At 41.8% G+C, this 18,267-nt stretch overlaps 1 protein-coding gene across 7 annotated transcripts in view; it reads right to left on the bottom strand.

The window, feature by feature from the left end:
- Nucleotides 1–18,267, bottom strand: part of PNPLA8 (patatin like phospholipase domain containing 8) — a 273,297-nt gene that overhangs the window by 49,553 nt on the left and 205,477 nt on the right. For all 7 annotated transcript variants that reach the window (XR_003858530.1, XM_029615017.1, XM_029615020.1 and 4 more), the window contains 2 exons: nt 17,111–17,305; nt 2,841–3,036 (listed from right to left, as the gene is read on the bottom strand). Coding sequence is in view for 6 of the 7 variants with exons in the window: in XM_029615017.1 (XP_029470877.1) it covers nt 2,841–3,036; nt 17,111–17,305 (391 nt within the window). In the remaining variant the exon portion in view is untranslated. The remainder of the gene's footprint in view (nt 1–2,840; nt 3,037–17,110; nt 17,306–18,267) is intronic.

The following is an 18,267-nucleotide window of genomic DNA, read 5'->3' as shown; positions in this document are numbered from 1 at the left end:
TCAGCACTGCAGTCTAATGATGGAATATCAAGGACAAAGATTTTTGCTTACTTGTATGCAAGGCACTACATACATTCACTAAATTGGTCTGAGAATGATGCTCTTAAGGAATATAAGTTTGTCAAAGCATTTCAAGATGTGAGTGCAGGGACGAACTCTGTTTCTCAGAGGCATTTGATTAGCAAACAAAAGATCCCACACCACACTGTGGAATCTCTAAGCAGATATTAAAGAATTAGAGACAGAGATTTAAATGGCAGATATTCAGAGATATTGTAATACCTTACACAAAGCCAATACTGATATGGGTCTTAAGAGAAATTAAATTTAAATGAATACACCACTCATTTTATGACAACGCTATACCGTACCACATGAAATTAGTAAGCTCACCAGTATGCTCTAAATGTCATTTAGAGAACATTAACCCTGATACACAGATTTCTAAACTGTCTCAATGTATATTCATTTTGGAATGCAGTGCTGTCCAATATACAAAGTTGCCCATTGGTTCAACTTTCTATGAAGGGTGAAATATTGCTCTTTGGGGACCTGATTGAACTTTCTGGGATTCCAAAGGGTGTAGATTGATTTTTATATCTGCTCTGAAAATGGTATGCAAATGCATTCTGATTAAGTGGAATGAAATGGTGTCCCCAGATATAATTCTCTGGCAACCCAGAATAGCTTAAGAACATAAGAACATGCCATACTGGGTCAGACCAAGGGTCCATCAAGCCCAGCATCCTGTCTCCAATCCAGGCCATAACAACCTGGCAAGTACCCAAAAACTAAGTCTAATTCATGCAGATGGAGAGGTTGGATATAGCAATATACAAGCATAAAATCATTGAGCATTATGAAAGAGTATGGAAAACGTTTTATGAGTTATTGTTGCAGGACCTGGCACAGTGCCTGAATGATGTGGGCTATTCTGTGACTTAGAGAAGCCCATTGTCTTCTAATAATATTAGGCTAAGGCACACATGGTAGTTGGCTTCCCTTCAGTGGACGAAGAGATTGAATGATGTGTGGATGAGTGGGTGGCAGGCAGTCTTGGAGGGGGACTTTAGGTATTAGAGGTGTAGGAGAGAGTAAAATGATGTATGACTGGATTGGCGAGTAGGGTTGTTGTGGATGAGTAGTTCTGCCTCTTTTAGGTGCTTGATTAGTTGAATTGGTAAAAATGCAGTCCTATCTGGCACTCATGTCCTTTTTGTTGTAACCTGCCTTCTCTGTATGGCAATGTTTTACTATTTGCATATTTGGTTCAGACACTGCAATATTTTCTGTGTTATTGCAGAAAATATTTATGTGTTTATTCTGCAGATGCAGAATAAAAATTATTATAAAAAAACCCCCAACAAAATTCCTGACCTGTGCCTGAAACAGAGAATGATGTCCATTGTAACCACTTCTAACATAGCAATAGATTTCTCCAAAGAGGTCAAAATACTCTATAGCCCTCCAAGGTCCTAGCAGTGGGGGGACATGTTGTTGAAAGATGCTAATTTGGCCAGAACCTTGGGGGAAGAACCAGATTCACTCTGACTTGGGAGACCAACAACTCCTCAATTCTGAAGTGCTTCATCCCTTCTTTGGGAATCCAAACCATTCCCCCTATCATTCTCTAGTGGCCACTATATCGGCTATGCCGGTATAGATCTCAGACTAACCCTGGTGCTCACCCAGACACAGCAACGTTGTCAACCCACAAGCATCTCCACTGCTGAAACCAGAGCCAAAGGAGCAGCACTGTTGGGATATAATGACGTTTCAGCATCTATGCCGCTATAGGAGAAGCGCTTCACTGCTTCTCCTATAGCGGCATCAAATATGGACCTGAACGACAGCATAAATGAAGATACGAAGGCTAAATAAGTTCCAAGATAAGAGCATTGAAACAGTTGTGAAGTCAGCAACGAGGCAGGGGGTCATCCACAGAGGTTCCCTTTCCTCTTGACCATAATCAAAAGCCAAAAAAAGAAACAGCAAAGGCAATTATAATCTAAATCCTAGGACCTTTTCACAGCACATTGTCTCACTGAGGCCTAGATTTATCAAAATGCGGTAAGTATCGCAAAAGGGGCGTGGTTTATGCAAATATTCAGTTTATCGCAATTTGCGCTAATTACCTATGTGAAGAGCCTTATAAGTGAGTGCAAATTGCGATAACATTATCAGACTTTGCGGTAGGTGCCAGGCCTGTTGTATTTCCTGCATACAACCACTGGGTGGGGTGGGGGGGGGGAGAGAGAGAGAGATTGGCCATAATATCATCTCCCTAGATAGGTATTTGTATCCCTATAGTAGGCCCATCTCTCTCTCTCTCTCTCTTTCTCCCGACTGATGCTCTGGGAGCGACAATTCACCTAAACTAGGCCTTGCAGGAGACATCGCAAAAGGCGATAAATCCTTACCGCCCGGTCACCGCAGCTATCGCACAGCCTAACGCAATTCAAAAAGGTGTAGTTAAAAATCGGCATTAAGTCTGTGTGATAGCTCTTCGCAGACAGGCAAACCCAGCCCACTCCCTGCCCCTAACTCCTCCTATTTTCCAGATTTGCATCGCACCATACGATATGGTGCTATCGCATGCGTTAAACACGTTTTCGCACACGGTAAGGGCCTATCGCATGCGATAAGCCCTTAACGCATGCGAAAATGCCTTAGCGCATTTTGATAAATGACCCTAGTTACCCCATGCTGTTTGTTTTTATATATGATTAAATAATCATTTTTGTTACAATTATACACAATATAGTATAACAGCTGCAAATTATTATTATTAAGCAACAGTTGGTGCATATATATTTTTTGAAAACAAAACAGATACTAACCTTCTGTATTAGTGGCACTGCTGATTACATTAGTAAGTTTGGTTTTCAAACTGGTATAGGTCACATTATTTTTTCCCATATATTGAAACCGTCCAGTACCTAGTGAGACCACACATTGTAGAGGCACATTTGGCCAAAGACACTTGCACTCATGTAATGCCAAAGCACAAGGATTGTTCATAAGCAAACCTCCATCCTGTAAAGAACAAAAACATTATTTTAATATTTTTTCTAAATCCTTTTCTTCTAAATTCATTATAATTACATTTGAGCCAGTACTCAGAAACAACTGGAAAACTGGGACTCTATGGAGAAAATGTATTAAAGTAATGTATTAAAGTAATGTATATAATGTCAATCTAAGTAAGCTTTTCCTATTTTTTTGTTTCAATGAATGCTACCATGATTCTTGAAAAGATGAGGTGATTTATTCTTAGGTATAGTTATGAGTAAAAGTGAAGACTCCTTTGAAGGTGCAATGTTTTTATTTGTGAGTTATATAGCTATTTTAGATTTCAGTTTTATGTTTATTTCATTTAATGTTTTTAATTTGATGATGTATTTGTATTTTAATCTGTTAATATTTTATTTTAAATTATCAATATATTATGAAATGCTTTAATTGTATTTATACAGTTTATGTAATACATACATTTATTAATAAATATTAGTCTTAATACTCAGAACAGATCATGCTACTGAGACTGAAAAATTATTTCAATATTTCCAATTACTTTGTTTTACCCACCATTCCCACAGTTGAGGATCTACTGTTCTTCTCATGTTTTGTTGCATGCCAGCGCTACAGTGTCTCTACTACTGGCATGGGGAGTTTGTAACAGACATCTACCACACTTTCAGTGAAAAACCATTTTCTTAAACTACTACTGAGTCTACCTCCCTTTAGCCATATTTCACGTTGTCTTCTTCTTGAACTTCCTTTCCAGCAAATAATAATGAACTCTTGTGTATTAATTGTAGCTTTGAAATATTTAGACATCTCCCCTCTTACTCTACATATTTAGGATTTATTTATTTTTATATTCCGCCTATATTGCTATCATGCTAAGTGAATTACAAACAGTCCAAAGTACATAAACACATAAAAATACATAACATAAAAACAATGTATATCACAATCTGGATTTCAATTTAAAAAATGCTTCACTAAATAAAAATGTTTTTACAGCCTTCCGAAATAATAAAAAATTAGTTAACCCACAAATATTATCAGGTAAATTATTCCAGGGTATTGTACCCCCAATAGAAAAATACCTCAGCCTAGTATTTTGAAAATGTACAGTTCTTAATATTGGCAATTCTAAAAGTTTTTTATCACTCGACTGAATGGCCCTGTTAGGAATATCAGGTTTAAACAAACCCCTGTGTTTCCGTAGATAGCAGGATGAATTAGCCATGCTGTCTGGGAAGTGTCGCGATCCCGAGTAGGCGGAGTTTCCCTTAGCTGATCACAGAGTTTTTGACTCTGTGCGTCTGCGCGGTGGTGTTCCCGCGGTGGTGTTACCTCTTCAGTTTCTTTGTAGCCAAGCGAGAGGTAAGTCAAGAAGGTATGTCTGTCTCTGTGTGACTGTCTAGGGAGGAGGGCAGGAACGCATGGCTAATTCATCCTGCTATCTACGGAAACACCGTTTACGGTAAGCAAACTTGCTTTTTTCTGTTGATAGCAGGACTGAATTAGCCATGCTGTCTGGGAGTCCCAAGCTCCCGGGTTGTGTCCTTGTATATTCATTGTTTGTAGGTTTGGACAGCAACCCTTGAAGTGGTACACAGTCTCATGTTCTTTATAGTGATGATAAAACTGCTGTGCCTAGTGCTGCATCAGAGGTCGTTTGTTGTTGGAGGCAATAATGCGATGTGAAGGTATGAATGGACGACCATGTTGTCGCTTTGCAGATATCAATTAAGGAAACTTTGTTCAAGTGGGCAACTGATGCTGCGGTGGCGCGGATTTGGTGCGCCTGAGGCTTTGTGAGTAGTTTAATGGAAAGCTTATTGTAGCAAAAAAGTATGCATTGTGATAACCAACTGGCTATGGTCCTTTTTAAGACTGGTTGTCCAGGATCATTCGGGTTAAAGGAAAGGAACAGTTGAGAAGGCCTCGAAGTTGACTGAGTCCTTTTCTTATAGTAAGCCAACGCTCTCTTACAGTCCAACGTGTATAAAAGTTTTTCACGCTTGCTATTATGTGGTTTTGGCATAAAAATAGGTAGAGTTATGGTTTGATTAAGGTGAAAAAATGTTACCATCTTAAGCAGAAAGGAAGGGTGAGGACGAAGCGTCACCTTGTCATGGTAAAATTCAAGATAAGGGGAGTAGTGAACCAAGGCTTGTAGTTTGCTGACCCTCCTTGCAGAAGTAATGGCAATGAGAAAAACTGTTTTCCATGTCATATATTTGATGTGGCTAGGGTCTAATGGTTTGAAAGGCGGAAGCATTAGTTGTTCCAGCACTACATTTAAATCCCATGGAATTGGGGGCTTAGTCACCGGTGGGCAAAGCCGGATCATTCCCTTCATGAATCTAGAAATCAATGGATGGTTAGACATTGGAAGGTTATTAAAGGGTTCATGAAAAGCTGCTATAGCACTGATATGAACTCGTATCGAAGTGGTTGCTAATCCTGCTTTGTAGAGTGTGTGCAAATATTGAGGTAATTGAGTGGCCATGGATGAGAAAGGGTTTATGTTCTTTGGAGTACACCAGTCTAAGTACCGCTGCCACTTTCCTTTGTAGTTACGTCTGGTTGAAGATTTCCGTGACGCAACAAGGATATCTTCTAATTGAGAGGATAAACCTAAGGGAGTTAGTATTTGCCTTTCAATCTCCACGCTGTGAGATTTATTTATTTTATTTATTTATTTGAATTTTTTATATACCGGCATTCGCGATGGGAATCGCATCATGCCGGTTTACAATTAACAGGGTGTGACAAAAGGAGAATACTTAGAACATTAACATTAACATGAACATTTGAGATGAAGGGATTGGTTCATCGGGTGAAGTAATGAGCCCCCTTTCTGTGTCAGAAAATGTGGAAGATTTTGTAGCGTTATTGGTGGATGAATGGAAAGTTTCACGAGATACGCATTCCAGGGCTGTCTATATCATGTCTGATACTTCTTGGATGCATTTCTGAATCATTCGAGATATGAGTGGAATGGGTGGATAGGCGTACATCAAGCCTGGCGTCCATGGAATGAGAAAGGCATCTGGAGCAATCATTTGTTTGCTGGGGTAAACTGAGCAAAAGGTTTGGACTTGTCTATTTGCTTCCGTGGCAAAGAGGTCTATTCTGGGAAACCCCCACTGAAGATGTTTTGTGCAACCTCTGGATTTAAGGTCCATTCGTGTGGATGAAAAATCCGACAGAATAGCAAGATCACCGCAAAGAAACTGGTAGCACATAGGAATATATGAGTTATAGGACCAAGCTCTAGCAAATAAAGCAGGCAAGGTCTCAGCATATATACATGCAGAACAGGAAATGCCCTCAAACAAGATGGCCCCAAGAGACAAAATCTGTGCTATACCAAGGTCTTCTTGGAAACTGAGCCACCCCAGGCTGGCAGCAGAATCTCACAGAAAAGAAACTGAAACAAAGCAACTACAACAAATAAGATTATAGATCCAACAATTCAACTCACTGGTTTAAGTTTAACCAAGACAGAATGGACATTGCTCAACTGAATCCACAAAGGACAAGGAAAATGTACCTAAAACATGCTTAAGTAGAAGATTACCACAATGCACAAAAATTACCACTGAAAAGGTGTAATTTCAATGTGAAAAATAATCTTAAACACCTTCAAAATTCAAGTTAAATGTATACACTTTAGGCCGGATTTTAAAAAGGCCATGTGCACATATACCAGCAGTTATGCACGTGGTCGGGTCCTTTTGAAAATGCTACAGAAGGATTACAGAAAAGAATAGAGGGAATTGTCCAAACAGTAGTGGGACTAACAGAAAAGGAAGAAGATATCTAGTAGTAAGCCATCCTCATAGACCAGTCATTTATTCGGTACCAAAAATCCATAAAAACATGACATTCGACCCATAGTGGCGTTAAATGGGGCAAGATTGGAATCACAGGCCGTGTTTGTAGATTATTTTCTACAACCATTTGTCCAACAAGCAAAATTGTATGTTAAAGATACAGTACATTTTTTATTGATATTACAGACACTCCAGTTGAACCACAATAATGAATGTTGGTTAGTTACCATGGAGAAAGAGCGTGAAAAAATTAGCATAGTTCTTACAAAGTGTTATAGCAAAAATAGTTACATTTTATTAGAAAAACAACCTACCTAAGAGACTAAAAGGCAAGAGAAAGACCATAGGGCCCTAGGTTGCCTTGTGAGACATAAAAGTTCCATGCCAAGTTCTATTGGATGATGTCACTCACTTATGAGGACTGCCATCCTGTTTGTCTTGGAAGAATCCTCCATGTCAACATAAAACTCTCATGATATATTTCTGTTCATTACTGCTCCTGCTTTAAATCAACTAATCTAAACTAAAAGGTTTGATATTACACAAAATAGTGTTCTTCAGGTAAGCTGTAGTAGAAGTTTCCTAAAATTGTAATTTTTTTATAATTTAGTTAATGGCAATAGTGCTTGTGAAAATCACTGTATTTACAGAATTAGACTGATGTTTTCATTTCAAAAACATGTAGTTGGGATATAAACATATCAATGTGCCTCCATCTTTTTCTAGACAAAATAAATTGATGCCATACTAAAGCCTATACAAATTACTGAATGGACCAAAAATATAAATATACATATTACTAATACAAATATAATTTGAAAACTCAAAAATTACTCCTTGTAATGGATTCACACAATGTGATAGTTTTATTTAAATGTTTGAGCTAAACTGTGTGAAGGGAGTAATTTAGTAAAGTGTGAAGGGTATATATGACTTGGCAATAAAGAGTTTGATATTTGGAAGCTGGGTTTGTTGACTCCATGGTAACCACTTAACATCACTGCCTGAACAGACATGCTTTGCATTAATAACTGCTTTCAATGACTTGCTTTCTTGTTTAGCTTCCTTGTATATGAAAAAACACTGAAGCTAAACCAGTCCAAAAGCAATTACCAAGAAAAAAGATTCTGGATTACATTTGTGAAAAAACAGGATTTAATCTAAATTCTAAACTTAAATCAATGAAATGTTTTTTTATAGTATTAAAGGTATTTTTGCCATGAGTTGATACATATAAAAACATTCTGAATATTTACCAAACACTTCTCAAAAGAAATGGTTAAATGGACATCATCTATACATTATAAATAAGATCAATTGCTTGAAAAGCAAACATTCAGATCCATTTGCCAAACCGAAAGAATATTCACTCAATAAGGCAAGCTTTTTTCCCCACACAATTTTCTTAGATGATAAAATGTAAATTTTGGAGAAAAAGCAAATTCCTCACATATGGGTGACATCATTGATGGAGCCCTATTGTGGAAAACTTTCTGTCAAAGTTTCTATAAACTTTTGACTGGCCCTGTGAGGCCACTGAGCATGCCCACCATGCCATGATATTCTCTGCCACAGGGGTCTCTCTTCAGTCTCGTATGTAGCAATAAGCTTTAGCAAAAATAAAATAAAAAATCTATCGGACCCAACTCCGCGGGGTAGCGGGTGGGTTTCGTGAGGACTACATCCTGCTGTCCTGGGATAACACCTATTACAAGGTAAGCAATTTTGCTTTATCCCAGGACAAGCAAGATGCTAGTCCTCACATACGGGTGATTAGCAAGCTAGAGGCCGAGTCATTCTGTAGAGAAGCAACAGTGAAGTACTGTTGTTGAAAATGAGGCAGCCGAAGATCACAGCAGATTGGATGTAGAAGGAGTTGGGATTAAACTGGAAACAAGTTCTTTAAGACAGATTGTCCATATGCTGAATCTTGTTGTCCTTGTTTGTCCAAATAGTAATGAGCTGCAAAGGTGTGAAGAGAACTCCATGTTGCTGCTTTACATATGTCAGGAATTGACACTGAACGATAGTGTGCTACTGAAGTTGACATTGCTCTTACTGAATGCACCTTTACTCACCCTTGGAGAGGAAGGCCGGCTTTTTCATAGCAAAACTGTATGCAATCTGCTAGCCAATTGGATATAGTATGTTTACCCGCTGCTTTTCCCGGTTTGTTTGGATCATAAGATACAAAAAGTTGAGTGGATTTCCTGTGGACTGCAGTGCGGTCTAAGTAGAATGCTAGCGCACGCTTACAGTCCAAGGTATGTAAGGCCCGTTCCCCTTGGTGAGAATGAGGCAATGGATTGGTTCAAGTGAAATTCCGTAATTACCTTGGGGAGGAATTTTGGATGTGTTCGGAGAACCACTCTGTCATGTAGAAATTTTGTATAAGGTGAGTACATGACAAGTGCTTGCAACTCACTAACCCTTATAGCCGATGTAATGGCTACAAGGAAGATAGTTTTTCATATAAGAAATTTAAGATCACAGGAATTCATGGGTTCAAATGGAGAACACATGAGTTTTGTTAAGACCAAATTCAGATCCCATTCTGTGACAGGTGGTCGAATTGGTGGTTTAAGGTGAATTAAACCTCTCATAAATCTACTGATAAGAGGATGTATGGATATTGGTGCATCTCCCATCTTGTTATGGTAAGCTGAGATTGCACTTAAATGCACTCTTACAGATGATATCTGGAGACCAGAATCTGAAAGATGGCGTAAGTAGTCTAGTAGAGAAGTTATGGGGCAGGAGAAAGGGTCAATATTCTTTTGCGTACACCACAAGGTAAACCTCTTCCATTTCGAAGAATAGTTAAGAACATAAGAACATAAGAAAATGCCATACTGGGTCAGACCAAGGGTCCATCAAGCCCAGCATCCTGTTTCCAACAGTGGCCAATCCAGGCCATAAGAACCTGGCATAAGGCCATAAGAACCTGTTGAATGTTTCCGTGAAGCTATAAGCACTTGAGATACATTAGTTGAAAGATTGAGTGGTTGTAAGATCAAGCTTTCAACATCCATGCTGTCAGGGATAGGGACTGGAGGTTGGGATGGCACAACCGACCCTGATCCTGAGTTATGAGAGTGGGAGCTACACCCAGGCGAATTGGCTCTCTGATTGATAGGTCTAGAAGTGTGGGAAACCATACTTGTTGAGGCCAATACGGGGCTATGAGTATCATGGACACATTGGCCTGTTGTAGCTTCACTAGAGTTTTGGTTATGAGCGGTATCGGAAGATATGCATATAGAAGGCCTGAGTTCCAAGGGTGAGCAAAGGCGACCTTGGCTAGTTGGTGATGCTGTCTGTGCAGAGCACAGAATTTGTCCACTTTGTGATTCAGGCGTGACGCAAAGAGGTCTATCGTTGGTTGTCCCCAACGTTGAAATATCCTGGTCGCTACTAAGGGATCCAGGGACCACTCGTGTGGTTGGAACTGGCGACTGAGTTGATCTGCCACTACATTGTGAATGCCTGCCAGATAAGTGGTCCGGAGAAACATTGAGTATGTTAGGGCCCAGTCCCAAATTTGTGCAGCTTCCTGACAAAGGAGATACGATCCAGTACCTCCCTGTTTGATGATGTACCACATGGCTACTGTGTTGTCCGTTTGGATCAGAAGTCTTGTGTGAAAGGCAGTCCTTGAACGCATGCCGTGCATAACATATAGCTCGAAGTTCTAGGAAATTGATTTGAAATGTTTCGAGTTTTGTCCAAGTACCCTGGGTTTGGAGATTGTCTATGTGAGCTCCCCAACCTAAGGTGGACGCATCTGTAGTTAAAGTTATTTGTGGGACTGGTTGCTGGAAGGGAAGGCCATTGCGCAAATTGTCCTTGTTCGCCCACCAAAGTAGAGATGAATGTAGCTGGTGGGTTACTTGAACTGGAGAGTACAGTGGTTGAATGGCTTGGATCCATTGTGCTCTTAAAGTCCATTGAGTTACCCTCATGGCTAACCTTGCCATAGGAGTGACATGAACTGTGGAGGCCATGTGGCCTAGTAAGGTTAGAAACTGATGAGCTATTGCTTGTTTCTTTGAGTGAAGCGAGTTTGCCAGTAGGGAAAGTGTGTCTGCCCGATCCCCTGGTAGAAAAGCTTTTGAAAATATGGTGTTCAATTCTGCTCCTATGAATTGAAGCAAGTGAGACGGAATGAGATGGGACTTTTGATAATTGATGAGAAAGCCCATGGAGTGAAGTAGAGTAATTGTTCGACTGAGAGAAGCCAGAGCTCCTTGTTGAGATTGACTTTTGATGAGCCTGTCGTCTAAATAGGGAAAGACATGGACACTTTCTTTGTGTAAGTGTGCTGCTATTATTGCCAGATATTTGGTGAATACTCTGGGAGCAGAGGCAAGTCCGAATGGAAGTACTCTGTACTGGAAATGTTGATGACCTACCATGAAGTACAGATACTTACGATGATGAGGAAATATTGGAATGTGAGCGTAAGCGTCTTGAAGATCCAGAGAACAAAGCCAATCTCCTATTTGAAGAAGTGGAAGCATGGTGCCTAGAGAGACCATCCTGAACTTTTCTTTCTTCAGAAATTTGTTGAGATTTCTGAGGTCTAGGATGGGACGTAGGCCTTCGGTTTTCTTTGGAATGAGGAAATAACGGGAATAGAATCCTCTGCCCTGCTGAGTCCGGGGCACCGGCTCTACAGCCCTGGCTCTCAGAAGAGTGGATAATTCTACTTGCAAATGGATTATGTGATTTTCGCTTAAAGGAAGAGGTCTCGGAGGAGAATCTCTTGGAATTGAGAGGAAATTGAGTTGGTAACCTTGAGATATTATTGCGAGTACCCATTGGTCTCTTGTTATTTGTAACCAATGGTTGTAGAAGGATGATACTCGGCCTCCTACTGGAAGATCTGGTTGAGGATTGAAGAGATGGCCTTGGTCTCTGGGAAAACCCTCAAAAGCCTGCAGACGGTCCCGTCTGCGGTGGAGGTTGAGGCCTAGGCGCCCTACATTGTCTGGGCTGAGCTCTTTGCTGCGGCCTAGTAGATCTGCCCCTTGATGCTGGAGGGTAATAATGCCTCTGTCGATAAAAGGGACATCTAGATTCTTTTCTTGGAGGCCGACGAGATGACTGGGTAGCTGAATCCTGCGGAATTAACGAAAGTTGTCGCAGGATTTCTGTTTGCTCTTTTAATTGTGCAACCGCATCTTGCACCTTGGAACCAAAAAGGTTGTCACCTGAACATGGTAAGTCAACTAATTTTTCCTGGACGTCAGGCCTGATGTCAGAGGCTTTAAGCCATGCCCAACATCTTGCACTTATACCAGAGGCCGCTACGCTGGAGGCTGTTTCAAAGCCATCATAAGTAGCTTGGACTTCGTGCTTGCCAGCTTCAAGTCCTTTGTGAATAATTGCTTGGGCTGCTTCTTGATATTGTCGTGGTAATGATGTTGTAAAGTCTTACATCTGTTTCCACAGATTTCTTTGATATTGAGTCATGTATAATTGATAAGATGAAATTCTGGTATTTAACATGGCTCCTTGGTAAATCTTTCTTCCCAGGGAATCCAAGAATCTATGATCCTTTCCTGGGGGAGTGGAGGAATGCGGCCTTATCCTTTTTGACTTCTTTTGTGCGGATTCCACAACCACTGATTGGTGTGGAAGCTGTGCCTTTTGGTAGCCAGGAACAGACTGTATCAAATAAGTAGTGTCCATTCTTTTATTGACTGCAGGTACTGAGCATGGGTGCTCCCAAAGCCAATGCTGTAAGTCCAGGAGGACTTCATGGACAGGTATGGCTACTACTTGTTTTGGAGGATCCACAAATTGGGGTGAAGGGTATGGTGTCCGCCATATCCTGGACAAAATTTGTAAAGGATAAATCCTCCGGTGGAGATTTCTTCCATTGGTCTGGAGGTGAAGGATCTGACATAAATTCTTCAGAGGAAGTGTCTGTATGGCCATCATCCCAAGTATCATATGGATCTTCTTGATGTGGAGATATCGGAGAAGATCTTGGTGGCCGAGGAAGTCCTGAGGGACCTGGTTGCGGATCATCGAGGGGAATCCGTCCAGGAACTTCTTCTTGTGGTTTGGATGGAAGAACACCGACTACTTCATCAAATCTCTTCATGAGAAGTTGGTACAGTGCATGTTCAGGATGTCCCGAAGCCCCAGGTGACATCAGCATCATTGGCATCGGGTCTGGTATCGAAGACTGAATCGGCGTTGGGATCGATGGTCTTCTTGGCATCGACTTAGGTTGTGGTGTCGGCATCGGTACAGGCACCAGCATCGGTGCGGGCACCAGCTTCGATACTGGTACCAGCATCGGTTCGGGAACCGGCATCTGTTCTTTTAAGGCCTGGAGCACCGCTTGACGGATGAAATCCAACAATTCCTGTGGAACAGCTGGTGCAGGCAGAGCAGCTGTACACGGTGGTGGTAGAGGTGTCGACATTCCTTCCACAGAGCCCCGTGGAGGTTCGACAACCGGTGCGTCTCCATGGGGTGAAGGCCCCGGTGTCGAAGGTACCAGTGTTTCCTGAATTCTTGGCCGTTTCGCGGTTGTTCCTCCGGGGAGAGAAGCGCCGCAGGTGTCGATGTCGATGATGGTGCTTCGAGTGGTGTTCGATCACTGACTTCGTCGATGCTATCGATGACGTTGGCGATGGATGGTCCCCCGACCCTTCCGGATGACGTTTTTTCAAAAGTATGCATTTTGAGACTCCGGCCGGAGACGATTTAGTCGATGTAGATGGAGATGGCAAAAGTTGTAGATGGAATAGATGCTCCATCTTCTCTTGGCGGGCCTTTCTTCACTTCGGAGTCATTTCTGCACATTTAGTGCAGGGTGTGACATGTTTTTCCCCCAAACAAAGCACACATTCAAGGTGTGGGTCTGTAATGGACATTGTCCGATTACAGATGGGACATTTTTTAAATCCCGTAGCCATTTTAATATCGACAGCCGTCGATGAAATGAGGAGAAAGTGTGAGAGAAAAAAAGACAACGATTGCTCACCAGCCGGTGGAAACCTGAGAGATCCCGTGTGGGAGAATATAAATGAGAAAAAAAAAAGACTTTTAGTCAGCAAAACACTGTGAGAAAACTCAGAAGGCTCCTGCTCCGCGATGCCTACAGCAGCGAGGAAAAACGAAGACTGAAGAGAGACCCCTGTGGCAAAGAATATCATGGCATGCTGGGCATGCTCAGCGGCCTCACAGGGTCAGTCAAAAGTTTCTAGAAACTTTGACAGAAAGTTTTCCGCAATAGGGCTCCATCAATGATGTCACCCATATGTGAGGACTAGCATCCAGCTTGTCCTGGGATAAAGGCACGTTTATTGCCTTTTATGATGACATACAGGAAGTCCTCAGACTTAAGACACAACTGGTTCCTGAAAACCGTGTCTTAAGTTGAAACTAATTGTCCTGTATGAACAATTTTATAAATAGGTGAGTAGTTTACATTTCTCAGTGTGTTATTTTGCAATTAAGCTCGATAGAAGAAAAATGGTAACTTTTTTTTGGTGTACATCACAGTCCAATGTACACTAAATGTTGAATTATTTGCCTTTTTCTCAATAAAATGTTTTAAACATAAATGGGGGAGTGATTCCAGCACTATTTTCATCCTATTTTCTCCAAAATAATCTGGAATTTAGTAATATATAGCACTGTAAACCAGGTAGACACATTTAAAGCATGACTTTTTTGTCTGAAGAGGAAAGTGCCAAGTTATACCTACAAAACAGTGCAATGTCACTGTTTTGAGGAGAGGAAATTGCTGGTACTGATGTCACCTCAGCACACCAATGTATGCCTGTAGGGAGATGCTTGGGCATCAAAGTTGAAGCTGTTACATTTCTGCCCTCTGGCAGCCTCTCCACCTTTTTTCCTGCCTTCTTCAGCAGCCCGGAGGCTGTCGATGTCCCTGCCTCCTCAGTTCAGCCGGAGCCGCGCTACTACAACTAACCACGTGGCCCGGAGGCCACCGACGCCCGTCAAAAGCGGCAGGAGCCGTGCTAGTATTCCCTCTGCGGTCCGGAGACCGCCAGCATTTCCCCTCACGGCAGGAGCCGCGTTGCTACGCTTCAAGCGGCCCAGAGGCCGCCAGCATGTTTCCTTTTGTGGCAGGAGCCGTGCTGCAGCATGCCATGTGGCCCGGAGGCCACCAACCTACCTTTGTTCCCTTGAGGGGAGAAGGCCCCTCATCCCCGGGCTCGCCTGCGGCTTGGAGCCGCCTTCTGTCCACCCTTGGCAGCGGGGAAGTTGCCGGTCTCTTTGGGGCCTGATCAGAGGCCTAGTTCCAGTCCCTGCTCCTGCAGTCTCCAGCTTCACAGCAGGGCCGCTGTCCAGGGTCCTGCTTGCTTCCTGTTCCTCCTAGGGGGCGAGGCCGGCTTTTCTCTCCACATTTAAAGGAACAGTGTGGGAGGAGGTCTACCAGTGATGTCATCGTGGGAGTCGCCTTCTCTCCAGTATAAAAAGGTCCAGCTTTCATTCCTTCCTTGCCTTCGCAAGGAGCCAGTTCTCCTCAGGATTTCTCTGAATTCAGCTTCTTGCTGGCACTCTGTTCTTCATTGGAATTCCATGTCTTCGTCTTGGTCTCTCGTCTCATCAGCTTCTGTCTTCCAGATGTTCCTGATGTTCGTCTTCTCAATGTCTTCTCATCTTCGTATCGTCTCAAGTCTTCGAATCTTCTCAACCCTTCAATCTTCTAATCAACCCTGAAGTTCCAGATGTCCTGCCACTGGTCCTTCTCTTCAAATCCTTCAACCTTACCCTTGAGAGCGCCTCCACCTGATGAGTCCTGCTTTTATCTCTGAGCTCCAGTGCCATACTCCACATCCTACTTATGCTCCCGCGCTGAGTCCTGGATCTCGAGTCCTTGGTTCCTGGGGTTCGGCCCCTAGGTCCTTCCCTAAGGTCCTATTTTACTGCGGGGACCTCCTGATTCCCTTGCAACTGTCTCATCCTGATAATGAATTCTAATAATGTCCTGCACCGTTCGACGTGGTCCTTGCCTTGCCTTGACCGGTTGGGTGGGTGCGTCTCGGTTCAGGTCTCACTGAGTCTTGTCATACCTTACCCAGTATCTACAATTATCCTGTTTTAGGAACCTCAAGCGTGGTCCACGATCTGCATTGCCTGGTTGAGTAGGGCGCGTGTATGAATGGTCCGTGACTTGCCTTGCTGGGCAGTGTAGGGCGCGTCTTGTTGCAGTACCACTGCAGAACTTTAAAACCTTGAGACTCCATTTAAGCACTTCTTTCTTCAAGTTTTCATGAAGCCCTCACGTCTTCAAGTTTTGTCTTTGTCTTGATGTCTTCACCCTTCGACCACTATTCGCCCTGTCGCAGTTACTGCTCCGTGCGGCAAGTCCAAAAGGGCTAGGAGTAGTCCTTGAGAACAAACATTGCGTTGTCTGAGTCTCTCTACTGTGTACACCTGCCTCGGCGCTTGCTGGAGCTCCTCTACAACTGCGTCGTCGCCCAGGGGTACACGCATACCACCAGAGATGGGCCCTCAACCGCGGTCCCACAACAGAAACAAGTGTTGTAAGTTGGATAATGGGTATCAATTCAGAAATACTTTAACAATCAAAACTCAAAACACCTCAAGGACTTTCTCTGCAGGTATATGTTCACATTTTAGGTTCTGAAAGGATACTGATAAAAGTAACTGAGATTGGCCTTGGCAGAAGATATTCATGGCAGTCAAGCAGAAGATGAGAAATTCAAGGAGGATACATAATGAGGCCAATACTATATAATGGGATTAACAATGAAGTGCAACCTATGCCTAACTCAGTGTAATATGTACAAATTTATTTATTTATTTTTTTAAGAAGAGTATGGACACCCATCAAATAGCTCTATCTCTAATTACAGTAAAAAAAGGAAGACTGCCTATCACTTCACCTATAGAGCAACATTAACCACAGGCTGGGAAGATATATTTATTTATTTAAACTGTGCATGGTTTTGATGTTTACATGAATTACGGTAAATATAAATTACAATTACAATGTGCATTCAGTACTCAAATGGCATTAAAAGGAATTGCACATGAATCTGAACGTCAGGTTATTCTAGGGAATTAAGACTGTTTTCTACATGGATATAGCCTGGGCTACTGTACAGCACTGTGTGAAAGACCTGAGACTTTTTGAATCTAGGTATCTTGAGCTGTTCTATCACCATTAGGGAATAATTAAAAATTAAAAAGGAAAAGATGTTTATTAGGGGATGTCAGAACCACAAGAAACTTACCTGATGAAGGTCAGGACCCAGTACATATTCCTGAAAATAGCCTGGGGCAGCAGATGAAGCTCTAATAGCTTGCCATAGATTATACTGACAACCTCCCAAATAGTGAGACTTGACACCTGGAAGGTGACTGTAGTTTCTGAATACAAATGCTTTAAGTGATGTTCCTTTGTTTACAAGAGTGCTTACTGCAGCTACCTGGTGAAAAGAAAAGACAGAATATCTGTTGAATTTAAAAAGTTTGGAAGCAAATAGAATGTATAAGAACATCTTTTCCTAGATTCAGAAAACAGACTGCAATCTTATTAGATATTTAAAATATTAAAGATTGCATTAAAAAATGCAAGTTTTTCATTCAAGAGTTAAGGATAACTATTATTTATTTATTTAAAAATGTTTATATATCGCCTTAACAAACAAAGTTTAGTCAAAACAGTGTACAATATAATTGGAAATAAAACCATAGAAATATAAATATAAAATAAATAAAAAAGCAATATTAAAAGTTACAAAAATATATAAGAATATAAAATAAAAATTAAGAAAAAAAAAATCAATAGTTATAAATAATAATCTATATAAATAAAAATGTTAAATAGTTTGTACGTCGTCGCTAATCTCGCCAACCGCTTAACCGAATGCATTCAAATTTGCACACAACATTCACTTCCCATACGGGAAGGATCTTATACACTTACATTACATATAGGTCACACCTGTGACAGGTAATACAAGTTTAAAAATTTTACACAAAACAGCGACATCTGGTGGCCGTCGGAGCAAGCGCAACCTCTTACACCTTTCACACACACTCACACACCACCCCCCACCCCCACACAGGGCTACTGTCTTTCATTCACACTCCCTCATAACACACATAAATCCACACTCATCACACCACACACCCCCACCCACACGTCTGCCAATGTCACTTACTTCACCCACCCTCCCAAAACACACCAAAACACGGATTCCTGGCTGCTACATTGGGAAGCCACGCATTTCACACACCCTCCGAATTTAAATTAAAGTACCCTCTTCCACCCACCCACGCTCTGCACTCCGATCACACATTACACCTGAAACAAGTCCGTGCTTCTCCGCCGGCACCACAGGAACAGTCCGGGACACATCGCATTCAGTAGGGCCGTCTGATGCCA

The sequence above is a fragment of the Rhinatrema bivittatum genome, chromosome 9 (genome assembly GCF_901001135.1).
Source record: "Rhinatrema bivittatum chromosome 9, aRhiBiv1.1, whole genome shotgun sequence".
Lineage (NCBI taxonomy): Eukaryota > Metazoa > Chordata > Amphibia > Gymnophiona > Rhinatrematidae > Rhinatrema > Rhinatrema bivittatum.
The sequence above is the reverse complement of the archived record's forward strand: the minus strand, read 5'-3'. Positions and strand labels throughout refer to the sequence as shown.